General features: G+C 39.4%; 1 protein-coding gene across 14 annotated transcripts in view; it reads left to right on the top strand.

The window, feature by feature from the left end:
- LOC134062069 (mucin-2-like) overlaps nucleotides 1-13834 on the top strand; it is a 33536-nt gene that overhangs the window by 823 nt on the left and 18879 nt on the right. For 3 of the 14 annotated variants that reach the window (XM_062518019.1, XM_062517968.1, XM_062517944.1), the window contains exons 2-16: nucleotides 483-725; nucleotides 4088-4357; nucleotides 5131-5418; nucleotides 6150-6386; nucleotides 6753-6907; nucleotides 7008-7072; nucleotides 7173-7330; nucleotides 7664-7780; nucleotides 9390-9677; nucleotides 9951-10238; nucleotides 11792-12079; nucleotides 12499-12701; nucleotides 12802-12866; nucleotides 12967-13124; nucleotides 13458-13574. In XM_062518019.1, the coding sequence (XP_062374003.1) occupies nucleotides 566-725; nucleotides 4088-4357; nucleotides 5131-5418; nucleotides 6150-6386; nucleotides 6753-6907; nucleotides 7008-7072; nucleotides 7173-7330; nucleotides 7664-7780; nucleotides 9390-9677; nucleotides 9951-10238; nucleotides 11792-12079; nucleotides 12499-12701; nucleotides 12802-12866; nucleotides 12967-13124; nucleotides 13458-13574 (2857 nt within the window). In that variant the 5' untranslated portion in view covers nucleotides 483-565. Of the gene's footprint in view, nucleotides 1-482; nucleotides 726-2961; nucleotides 3096-4087; nucleotides 4358-5130; nucleotides 5419-6149; nucleotides 6387-6752; nucleotides 6908-7007; nucleotides 7073-7172; nucleotides 7331-7663; nucleotides 7781-9389; nucleotides 9678-9950; nucleotides 10239-11409; nucleotides 11527-11791; nucleotides 12080-12498; nucleotides 12702-12801; nucleotides 12867-12966; nucleotides 13125-13457; nucleotides 13575-13834 lie in introns of those variants that run through there. The other 11 variants (XM_062517976.1, XM_062517985.1, XM_062517951.1 and 8 more) reach the window with 11 other exon arrangements.

Here is a 13834-nt window from a genome sequence, read left to right as displayed (position 1 = left end):
ATGTAGATGAATTGGTGTTGAGTCAAATGGTAGCTAGCTGAATGTTAGGTAAACATGATGCCTTAAGAGACGTGCACACACACACACACACACACACACACACACACACACACACACACAATCTACCTTCCTATCCACATACACAAACACACAACTTTCCCTCCCCTACACACATACATACCAACACTACCAAAAAAAAGGACATGAGTAAGGAGCAGCATTACTGATTGCCAGAGTGACTCGCTAAGCAAATTCAAATTGTGCCCTCACAAGAACTCTAGATTTTCAGGGTACAATTTGACAATTTTGGCACTCACACTCTCATTTTATTACATTGTGCACTCAATTTAGTAAATCAGACACACATTTGACTATATTATGAGCACAATTGACTTGAGGGCACAATATACGTACATTCAATTTCAACACCAATATTTCATCCCAGCATCCCAGCTTCAGAACTAACTAAGTCTTTACCATAGGCTCCACCTCAACACCAGCACAATCATCAACATCAGTACCCATCACCACATCACCTCAAACATCTCCTTCAACATCACAGCCTATGACACTATCTCCTTCCTCATCATCAGTAACCATCACAACACAGGCGTCATCATCAGTCTCTATCTCTGCCTCCTCTACACCAGCAGCTACAACTCCAACATCTGCTTCAGAAGCAACAACATCAACATCATCAACATCAACTGTCACATCAACAACTGGTTAGTCATTCCATTTGTATTCATTATGAACAATGGCCGCATTTCCCACACGTTAAGAAGCTCTTAACGCTAAGATCGTCTTTGGAGTGCTCTTAAGAACGCTGTGAAAGAAAAACGTGTTTCCCAGAGTCGCTCTTTGCTTAAGAAGATCTTTCACTAAGAAGGAAACGTAAGATCGAGCTGACCCACTCTTAACAGCCTTCTTAGCGATCAAATGCTCAGTGACCATAGCCTGCCGCTAGGGGCACCTAGATTTCTAGGCTTTAGTGATCAAGCTGCATCAGGGAAATGTATATCCTCCACTTTTTTAAACAATAAAACCATTTTCAATGTTGTAATGCACTCGTGGATGTGGACCACAGGCGCAAGAAACATAGAATATTGAATTACACGTTTAAGTTTTCAACACATCTGCATATGAGTTTATAATACTTACATACAAAAAACATCAACAACCCTGTGGCATTTCACAGATATCAAGGAAACAGATGAAATTGAACTAAACTGAACCTAATCTAATGAGGCTTCACCTGCTACGGTACTCTAGGCGTTGCCAAAGTCCGTGATGTAAAAGTCCGGTTTACATTAATGCATACGTGCACCCCACTCGCAGGCCACATGGGCTGGAGGGTTACATCTTCTCGGATATATTAAAGTAGACTAGCCTACATCACATGCCTACTACCACACTATCTATAAGAGAGATGGGATGCGTCTTGCATGAGTTAATATATGAATGGCCTGAGCTAATAAAAAAAATAGGCCTAGGCTATATTGATAATCACCCTATTTTATCAGTTAGTTTGAGTTTTTTGGCAGACGTAAGGAGCCGCGACCGCACAGCCCAGGCTGCAGAAGTGCCGCAAGGGCGCAGCAAATTATTTTCAGAAACAACATATTTAAGCTCACGATATTCACACCGGCCCAAAACGTTAACAGCCCACCGGGAATCCTCCCGAATCTCCCGATTAGCCACCCGGGCCTGCACACATACACACACACACACACACACACACACACAAACACACACACACACAGACGCACGCACACACGATCATGCGTAGCCTAATTGCACCTGTAGGGGGAACACGGGGCACTGTGTGTGACGTGTGCGCTTATAAAGGGGTGGGTGATCGATTTGCCTGGCATCGATTGATTCAGTTTCAGCACCACCGTGGTGAACAGCTCTCGTTAAGAGCTTCTTAAGAAGCTTCTTTGGCTTGATCTTAAGGTTCTCCTAAGAAGGCAGTTAAGAACGCGTTTAAGAAACACCCGTATCTTAGCGCTCCTTCTTAGCGATTCCTTCTTTGGAGCCTTCTTAAGTCCTTAAAAGATCGCATTTGGGAAACGCGGCCAATTACTGTCTACATAAGTTGCAATCCTCTGTAGAATTTGATTTGCCAAGCATTAATTCTTGTGCAATAATTATACCCATGATTGGCATACTTTCATTTTTCACCTCAGCAGTCATTTAATTTTTCAAATCGGCGGTGTTGCCTTATGTATAATGGGGCCAAAACTATAACCAAGGTTGGCATAGTTTTATTTCTCACTTCAATCGTAGTTTCTTATTTATCATGCAATTTGTATGCAATTCGTATGCAATTTGTGCAGCTTCATTGTACTTAAAACTAGAGGGCAGAATGTTCCCATATAAGGTCAAACTCAGGCATTCTAAACAGCTGATTCCTCAAGATGAACACAATCTTTATAGAAAGGCGGCTCACCAGAACACCAAGGTGTTCCTCACACAAAAAAACTATACTCAAGGTAGCGCAGTGTCAGTTCTCACTTCAACAACTCATTTTGAAAATTTTGTACAATTTGTAATTTGCAATTTGTACAGCCACATTCTACTTAACGCTAGTGGGCAAATGAAATATTCCCATAGAGGGTGAAACAAAGTCATTGTCAACAGCCGAATCCCTCACAGATGGAACTCAAATATTTCAGGGTGGCAGCTTACTACAAACACAGGGTTTTCCTCTTTCTGAATATGTATGAATGTCTTAAGCCCAAGATTTCCAACATCAACATTACACAGCATCCCAACACCAGCACTAACAACAGTCTCTACCATAGACTCCACCTCAACACCAGCACAGTCATCAACATCAGTACCCATCACAACATCACCTCAAACATCTCCTTCAACATCACAGCCTATGACACTATCTCCATCCTCACCATCAGTTACAACCACAACACAGGCGTCATCATCAGTCTCTTTCTCTGCTTCCTCTACACCAACAGCTACATCTCCAACATCTGCTTCAGAATCCACCACATCCCCTGTATCATCAACACCAACTGTCACATCAACATCAGTTACACCACAAACAAATGGCACAACACTTACATACACAACTGGTTAGTCATTCCATTTGTATTCATTATTAATGACTAATTTATACATAAGTTGTAATCCTCTAGAGAATTTGATTTACCAAGCAAGCATTTTTCAAGAATTACACCCAAGATTGGTATTTATTTCTCACCTCAACAGTAGTTTCTCAGATAATTTTTCACATCAGCAGTATTGCCGTATGTATAATTAGGGCAAAACTATAACCAAAGTTGGGTTTTATGTCTCATTTCAACAATAGTTTCTTTATCATGCGCTCTCCTTATACACCGATTTCGCCGAAATAACCGGAAGTAGAGCAGCCGCCATGTCTGCGGTGTGCGTGAGGCGAACAAGGATTTTAACCACAGTCCTTTTAAGGCATATACTGTATAAGTGTCTCTGTTTTAACCCTGTAGGCAGACATGTCATACTACGTCCCCGACTCAGAATTACATCATGCCTTTATACAAAATATTCAATTAAGGGCGCTTTAAATCAGTGCGAAATATCAGCTGAGCTAGTTTGCGTGTGAGCTATTGTATCAGAACGGTATTGTGAACGTTAACGAGTATTAGCATTAGATAATCGTCTAAACGCATCAAAAAAGTTTACCAGGAATGAAGTATTGGGCTTTCTGTTCACTGACAGTGATTCTGAAGGGAAATATCTGCCTTCAGAAGATGACAGGGATTTGTTTATTCACATGCGTCCCTGCCTAGCAGTGGTGCAGCTGGACAACGTGAGAGTTTAGTCCTGCTGTACACCAAACACAAACGTGGATCCTTTGCCCAATGTCAGTGTTAGGAACAGTGTTTCACGGGGTCAAAGTATTCATCAAGAAGTTAGCAGACCCTCATAAGATGTGTTAGTTGTGTGGAGAATGAAAGTAGCGTCGGGGAACTGCAGGGTTACATTTGCATATGACATTCCGCAAATTTGCGGCAACTGTTCGCCAGAAACCTGACATTTTGGTAAGGGGTCCCAACACGAGCACTAATGACAGTTTCTACCACAGACTCCACCTCAACAACATCACAATCATCAACATCAGTACCAATCACAACATCAACTCAAACATCTCCTTCAACATCACAGCCTATGACACTATCTCCATCCTCATCATCAGTAACCATCACAACACAGGCGTCATCATCAGGCTCTATCTCTGCTTCCTCTACACCAGTAGCTACATCTCCAACGTCTGCTTCAGAATCCACCACATCCCCCGTACCATCAACATCAGCTACACCACAAACAAATGGCACAACACTTATATCCACAACTGGTTAGTCATTCCATTTGTATTCATTATTAATGACTAATTTATACATAAGTTGTAATCCTCTAGAGAATTTGATTTGCCAAGCAAGCATTTTTCAAGAATTACACCCAAGATTGGTATAGTTTTATCTCTCACCTCAACAGTAGTTTCTCAGATGATTTTTCACATCAGCAGTATTGCCGTACTGTATGTATAATTAGGCCAAAACTATAACCAAGGTTGGGTTTTATTTCTTATTTCAAGAACAGTTTCTCATTTATCATGCACTCTCCTTATACATTTCATGTTGTACAGTCGCATTGTACTTAAAACTAGAGGGCAGAATGAAACATTCCCATACAAGGTCAAACTCAGGCATTCTAAACAGCTGATTCCTCATAGACGAACACAACATTTTAGAAAGGCGCTCACCAGAACAACAAGGTGTTCCTCACACAAAAAAAACTATACTCAAGGTAGCGCAGTGTCAGTTCTCACTTCAACAACTCATTCTCATTTTGAAAATTTTGTACAATTTGTAATTTGCAATTTGTACAGCCACATTCTACTTAACTCTAGTGGGCAAATGAAACATTCCCATAGAGGGTGAAACAAAGTCATTGTCAAGAACAGCCGAATTCCTCACAGATGGAACTGAAATATTTCAGGGTGGCAACTTACTACAAAAACAGGGACCTCCTCTTTCTGAATATGTATGAATGTGTTATGTGCAACATTTTCAACATCAACATTACAAAGCGTCCAAACACCAGCACTAACAACAGTCTCTACCATAGACTCCACCTCAACACCAGCACAATCATCAACATCAGTACCCATCACATCATCACCTCAAACATCTCCTTCAACATCACAGCCTATGACACTATCCCCATCCTCATCATCAGTAACCATCACAACACAGGCGTCATCATCAGTCTCTATCTCTGCTTCCTCTACACCAGTAGCTACAACACCAACATCTGCATCAGAGGCAACAACATTCCCAGTATCATCAACACCAATTGTCACATCAACATCAGTTACACCACAAACAAATGCCACAACACTTACATCCACAACTGGTTAGTCATTCCATTTCTATTCATTAGCCTAGCAGATCTTCTCTTTGCAACTCATTTTCGTTGTCTATAGATGTCCTGAACCAGGTCAGGCTGGACTATTGTCCCAGTGTCATTTATCAACTGATTTTGACAGTAAAATAGACGTCCAGATCATAGCCTGGACGGGCCGACGAGATATCAACTTGTCTTGGACACCCTTAGACGTTGCTTGCTCAGTGGGTTAACTTAGAGCAATGTATGCTTAACATTCATAGAACTATACATACTTTCTTCATAATATCTTCACTCACTCTAAATTCCAATATATCTCAAAACAGAAACGTGTAACTTCCGACTGGTTTCACGCTTGACAGTTACAATTAAGCTGAGGTTATTTCTGCCTTTTGCTATATGCAATGTAGTGTATGGAGACCAGGAGGTGTCATTGCAAGATATTTTTATAGTTCGAGAGAATGTGCGCTCATTTTAGTACATAGTGCACTTGCGTTACTACATAGTGCTCTCATGTCACTAAAGTGTGGTCTCATTTTATTACATTGTGCACTCAATTTAGTAAATCAGACACACATTTGACTATATTATGAGAACTATTCACTAAATTAATTAATTATTAATTATTAATTAAGGGTGCTCCTCTTTCTGAATATGTATGAATGTCTTAAGCCCAAGATTTTCAATATCAACATTACAAAGCATCCCAACACCAGCACTAACAACAGTCTCTACCATAGGCTCCACCTCAACACCAGCACAATCATCAACATCAGTACCCATCACAACATCACCTCAAACATCTCCTTCAACATCACAGCCTATGACACTATCTCCATCCTCATCATCAGTTACAACCACAACACAGGCGTCATCATCAGTCTCTATCTCTGCCTCCTCTACACCAGTAGCTACAACTCCAACATCTGCTTCAGAATCCACCACATCCCCCGCACCATCAACAACAACTGTCACTGGTTAGTCATTCCATTTGTATTTATCATTAATAGTTAGTGTAAGTTACAAGTATACAAGAGTATACATGGACACCAAGAATGGCATAGTTTCATTTCTCACCTCAACAGTAGATTCTTAGTTCATTTTTCAAATCATATAATCATATAACTTATGATGAGGCCCTTTAAAGTAAATTGGTAATTTACATCCAAACGCTAATTGTATGAATGCTAATAATGAATATTATGAAATATTATAATTGTAATCAGAATCATAGGAATTGTCAATGTCTAACACCTTATGCACAGAGGTCCAGCTTTGTTGGACAAAATCAATTACAGAATATTTCTCTTTTTGTATACCTACAATCTTCTCAACAATTGCAGTTCGCCAAACAACTACTCCTACAACAACTACTGCAGCACTCATCCCAGAGCCTGAAGTAAACCTGGAATTCAAACTAGAGAAGACGTTCACACAAGAACTGCAAAATGCCTCTTCACCAGCATTTCAAGAGCTGGCTACTCAAGTGACCGAAGCGGTACTAAGATTATTTCTAAAAATAGCTTTCAATGTCTACTATATATTCTGTAAAACTCACAATAAACCGCTTAAAATTGCACATTTTTCCCGTATTTCAGCTAGATAAAGTATACTCTGAAAAGTTTGGATCTCGTTTCAATCGTACGGAAATAAAAAGTTTCAGGTAGAGTGAAATACAACAATTATTGTAAAATAAATCATCTAAGATATTTGTTACTAGACTTCAATTTCTTTCTGCTAAAATAACAATTTCTTCTTTTCAGACAAGGGTCTGTCGTTGTGGATTCTGTACTGATTTTCAATGATGCAAACTCTGTTCCTGACACTGGAAATGTGACTTCCACTCTGGAAGAAGCCGTTTCCACCAACAGCTCAGACTTTGCTCAACTTGCCGTAAACTCCACTAGTATAAAAGCTGAACGTAAGATTATTACTTCAAATACATTTCTAGCCCTTTGAAATAATGTCTGACAATCAAATCACTAACACCAATTGTGAAATGTAATCATCATCTTTCTGCCATGTATGTAACTAATTCATTCTAAAGAGATGTGGTTCGTATATGTCAATGGTTATTATTCTGTTAATTTCCACTTTGTCTATTACTATTACCGGGATTTTTAAAAGTAGGTTAATGTCTTTAGTTTAAACTGTTAATGTCAATGTTAATTGCATGCTTATTGATGTCATTGTAAGTTATTCTGCTCACAAAAGCGTCTGCTTAGAGCTATAAACCTATTAATATTCGTTACAGGTGTTTTCAGAACAGTAACACAAGCTCCGACAACAGTGACCACAAATGCACCTTCAACCCCCACATCAGAACCCACAACAGCATCTGCAACAAGCCTTGAGACACAAACCACCAGTGGTAAATATTCATCTTTGACACTTAAGTTGAACAATGTATGCTTAACATTAAAATAAAACTATACACACATTCTTCATAATATATTCAGGAATGGGTGGAGCAACATTCATGCACTATGCTATCAGGGACGGCTCTTGGGTAGGCCCACCTAAGCATTGTGTCTTGCCCACTCAAAGTCAAGATGTAGATGAATTGGTGTTGAGTCAAATGGTAGCTAGTGTAATGACATCACTTCTCAGAACCAATGAGGGAGCTGGAAGTGGTCGAAGGAAATTCATGAAGCTTCTGCGCGCTGTTGGAAATATCAATTGATTATGAGCCCCTGTTAAACCTAATAAATCTGACTCTGCTGAATATGGAAAGTTTCAGTTCAAAGTAAAGTCAATGTACATAGTAGGTTGATAAAACCAGAGTATAAGCTGTTAATGAGAATGTCTAACACGTTTCTTAAGATACTTGTTTAGTCCCTAGGAATAATGTTTGTAGGTGTCATCCTCGGCCGTTTAATTTGGGCAGTTCCTAAATCACACTTACTCATCCTAGCTTTGAAGTAAGGCAGAGACTGCAGTGCTGGTTACATGAATGGAGATCACATGATGAGTACTGTTGATGAAACTGAGACCATTGTTGTGGTGAAACCACTTGAGTAAATTAATCAAGACATGACAATACATTTGATTACATTTCCTGGTCCAAGTTAACTTCTGAGGACCTTGAACAAACAAATGACAGTAGGGCCACACTTAGTAGCTAATCAAGAGTCCATATATGATTGAAAAGAATGTCATCAGCCTGAGAATTGGGATCCTTACACTAGCTGTACGTTAGGTAAACATGATGCCTTCAGGGACGCACACACACACACACACACACACACACACACATACACACACAAACACACACACACAATCTACCTTTCCTTCCACATATACAAACACACAGCTTCCCCTCCCCTACACACATACATACCAACACTACCAAAAAAAAACAAAAACAGAAAAAACACAAAGGACATGAGTAAGGAGCAGCATTACTGATTGCCAGAGTGACTCGCTGAGCAAATTCAAATTGTGTCTTCACAAGAACTCAAGATTTCCAGCGTACAATTTGACCATTTTGGCACACTCAACCTATATTCCCATATACCTCAAAACAGAAACGTGTAACTTCCGACTGGTTTTACGCTTCAGAGTTACAATTAAGCTGAGGTTATTTCTGCCTTTTTGCTATATGCAATGTAGTGTATGGAGCCCAGGAGGTGTCATTGCAAGATATTTTTGTAGATCGAGAGAATGTGCGCTCATTTTACTTAATTGTGCGCTCGTTTCAGTACATAGTGCACTTGCGTTACTACAGAGTGCTCTCATGTCACTAAAGTGTGGTCTCATTTCAGTACATAGTGCACTTGCGTTAGTACATAGTGCTCTCATGTCACTAAAGTGTGGTCTCATTTCAGTACATTGTGCACTCAATTTAGTAAATCAGACACACATTTGACTATATTATGAGAACTATTCACTAAATTGAGGGCACAATATACATAGAGTACATTTTAACATCGATATTACAAAGCATCCCAGCTCCAGAACTAACAAAGTCTTTACCATAGGCTCCACCTCAACACCAACACAATCATCAACATCAGTATCCATCACAACATCACCTCAAACATCTCCTTCAACATCACAGCCTATGACACTATCTCCATCCTCATCATCAGTTACAACCACAACACAGGCTTCATCATCAGTCTCTATCTCTGCCTCCTCTACACTAGCAGCTATAACTACAACATCTGCTTCAGAATCCACCACATCCCCTGCACCATCAACACCACCTGTTACATCAACATTAGTTACACCACAAACAACTGCCACAACACTTACATCTACAACTGGTTAGTTATTTCATTTGTATTCATTAATACCTCTGCCAAGGAGGTTATGTTTTCATCAGGGTTCGTTTGTTTGTTTGTTTGTTTGTTTGTCTGTTTCCTTGTTTGTTTGCAAGATAACTCAAAATGTTATGGAAGGCTTTCGATGAAATTTTCAGGGAAGGTCTGAAATGACCCAAGGAAGAAACAATTATGAATATGTCTTGAGTGCAACATTTTTAACATCAACATTACAAAGTGTCCCAACACCAGCACTAACAACAGTCTCTATCATAGACTCCACCTCAACACCAGCACAATCATCAACATCAGTACCCATCACCACATCACCTCAAACATCTCCTTCAACATCACAGTCTATGACACTATCTCCATCCTCATCATCAGTAACCATCACAACACAGGCGTCATCATCAGTCTCTATCTCTGCTTCCTCTACACCAGTGGCTACAACTCCAACATCTGCTTCAGAATCCACCACATCACCTGCACCATCAACACCACTTGTCACATCAACATCAGTTACACCACAAACAAATGCAACAACACTTACATCCACAACTGGTTAGTTATTCTATTTGTATTCATTAATACCTCCACGAAGGAGGTTATGTTTTCATCAGGGTTTGTTTGTTTGTTTGTCTGTCTGTCTGTTTGTTCGCAAGATAACTCAAAAAGTTATGGATGGAATTCGATGACATTTTCAGGGAAGCTCTGAAACTATTTCATTTTGGTAGTATGACTGTCTGGATTCAGGAGGCGGTTTACAGCATGTTTTCGCTTGGTGGAGGTTTGCCATCTCTGAGTGCTTTTCTAGTTAATGATTGGTACACAGTACATAAGTTGCAATTAACTAGAGAATTTGATTTGCCAAGCATTGCGCTTTTCAAGAATTATACCCAAGATTGGCATACTTTAATTTCTCACCTCAACAGTAGTTTCTCAGTAAATTGTTCACATCGTCAGCATCGCCTTATGTATAACGAGGCCAAAACTATACCCAAGGTTGGCGTAGCTTTATTTCTCACTTCAATGGTAGTTTCTTATTTATCATGTGCTCTCCTTATGCAATTTCTACAGTCACATTGTACTTAACTCTAGAGGGCAGAATGAAACATTCCCATACAAGGTCAACTCAGGCATTCTAAACAGCTGATTCCTCATAGATGAACAAAAACTTTTTAGAAAGACGCTCACCAGAACAACAAGGTGTTCCTCACACACACAAAAAAACTATACTCAAAGTAGCGCAGTGTCAGTTCTCACTTCAACAGCTCATTCTCATTTTGAACATTTGGTACAGTTTGCAATTTGCAATTTGTACAGCCACAATCTACTTAATGCTGGTGGTCAGAATAAAGTATTCCTATTTGGGTGAAATAAAGTCATCGTCAACAAACGAATCCCTCACAGATGGAATTCCAATATTTCAGGGTGGCAGCTTACTCCAAAAAAACAGGGTGCTCCTCTTTCTGAATATGTATGAATGTCTTCAGCCCAAGATTTTCAACATTAACATTACAAAGCATCCCAACACCAGCACTAACATCAGTCTCTACCATAGACTCCACCTCAACACCAGCACAGTCATCAACATCAGTACCCATCACAACATCACCTCAAACATCTCCTTCAACATCACAGCCTATGACATTATCTCCATCCTCACCATCAGTAACCATCACAACACAGGCGTCATCATCAGTCTCTTTCTCTGCCTCCTCTACACTAGCAGCTACAACTCCAACATCTGCTTCAGAATCCACCACATCCCCTGCACCATCAACACCACCTGTCACATCCACATTAGTTACACCACAAACAAATGCCACAACATTTACATCCACAACTGGTTAGTTATTCCATTTGTATTCATTATTACCTTTGCCAAGGAGGTTATGTTTTCATCAGGGTTTGTTTGTTTGTCTGTCTGTCTGTTTGTTTGTTTGTTTGCAAGATAACTCAAAACGTCATGGATGGCTTACGATGAAATTTTCAGGGAAGGTCTGAAATGACCCAAGGAAGAAACGATTATGAATATGTCTTGAGTGCAACATTTTTAACTTCAACATTACAAAGTGTCCCAACACCAGCACTAACAACAGTCTCTACCATAGGCTCCACCTCAACACCAGCACAATCATCAACATCAATACCCATCACCACATCACCTCAAACATCTCCTTCAACATCACAGCCTATGACACTATCCCCATCCTCACCATCAGTAACCATCACAACACAGGCGTCATCATCAGTCTCTATCTCTGCTTCCTCTACACCAGTAGCTACATCTCCGACATCAGCTTCAGAATCCACCACATCACCTGTATCATCAACAACAGAAGTCACATCAACATCAGTTACACCACAAACAAACGGCACAACACTCATATCCACAACTGGTTAGTTATTCCATTTATATTTATTAGTAATTATTACTGTATACTGAGAGAAAATGGTTCTTTGTGACTGGATCTCATGTTTCATTTTGGTAAACAATATTTTTACCAACAATACATACAGGAAGTTACAAGTATACAAGAGTATACAAGAATGATACCCAAGATTGGCATAATTTAATTTCTCACCTCAACAGTAGTTTCTTAGTTCACTTTTCAAATCATATACTGTATGTAATTTACAGCCAAACGCTAATTAATACTAGTGATCAATATGAAATATTATAATTGTAAGCTGAGTACTAGGCATTGTCAATATCTAACACCTTATACACGGAGCTCCAGCTTTGTATGACAAAATCTTCCAAGAATCACAGAGTATTTCTCTTTCTGTATACCTACAATCTTTTCAACAATTGCAGTTCCCCAAACAACCACTCCCACAACAACTACTCCTACAACAACTACTCCTACAACAACTACTCCTACACCAACTACTCCTACAGCTCTCATCCCAGAGCCTGAAGTCGAACTGGAATTCAGGCTCCAGAAGACATTCACACAAGAACTGCAAAATGCCTCTTCACCAGCATTTCAAGAGCTGGCTACTCAAGTGACCGAAGCGGTACTAAGATTACTTCTAAAAATAGCTTTCAATGTCTGCTATATATTCTGTAAAACTCACAATAAACCGCTTAAAATTGCACATTTTTCCCGTATTTCAGCTAGATAAAGTATACTCTGAAAAGTTTGGATCTCGTTTCAATCGTACGGAAATAAAAGGTTTCAGGTAGAGTGAAATACAACAATTATTGTAAAATAAATAATTTAAGACATTTGTTACTAGACCTCAATTTCTTTCTGCTAAAATAACAATTTCTTCTTTTCAGACAAGGGTCTGTCGTTGTGGATTCTGTACTGATTTTCAATGATGCAAACTCTGTTCCTGACACTGGAAATGTGACTACCACTCTGGAAGAAGCCGTTTCCACCAACAGCTCAGACTTTGCTCAACTTGCCATAAACTCCACTAGTATAAAAGCTGAACGTAAGATTATTACTTCAACTAAATGTCTAACCCTTTGAAATAATGTCTGATAATCAAATCACTAATACCAATTGTGAAATTTAATCCTCATCTTTCTGCCATGTATGTAACTAATTCATTCTAAAGAGATGTGGTTTGTATATGTCAATGGTTATTATTCTGTTAATTTCCACTTTGTCTATTACTATTACCGGGATTTTTAAAAGTAGGTTAATGTCTTTACTTTAAACTGTTAATGTCAATGTTAATTGCATGCTTATTGATGTCATTGTAAGTTACTCTGCTCACAAAAGCGTCTGCTTAGAGCTATAAACATATTAATATTCGTTACAGGTGTTTTCAGAACAGTAACACAAGCTCCGACAACAGTGACCACAAATGCACCTTCAACCCCCACATCAGAACCCACAACAGCATCTGCAACAAGCCTTGAGACACAAACCACCAGTGGTAAATATTCATCTTTAACGCTTAAGTTGAACAATGTATGCTTAACATTCAAAAAACTATATACAAATTCTTCATAATATGTTAAGGAATGGGTGAAGAAACATTCATGCACTATGCTATTAGGGACGGCTCTTGGGTAGGCCCACCTAAGCATTGTGTCTTGCCCGCTCACAGTCAAGATGTAGATGAATTGGTGTTGAGTCAAATGGTAGCTAGTATAATGACATCACTTCTCAGAACCAATGAGGGAGCTGGAAGTG

This window comes from Sardina pilchardus, chromosome 2, assembly GCF_963854185.1.
Source record: "Sardina pilchardus chromosome 2, fSarPil1.1, whole genome shotgun sequence".
In the NCBI taxonomy this organism is placed as follows: domain Eukaryota; kingdom Metazoa; phylum Chordata; class Actinopteri; order Clupeiformes; family Clupeidae; genus Sardina; species Sardina pilchardus.
The sequence above is the reverse complement of the archived record's forward strand: the minus strand, read 5'-3'. Positions and strand labels throughout refer to the sequence as shown.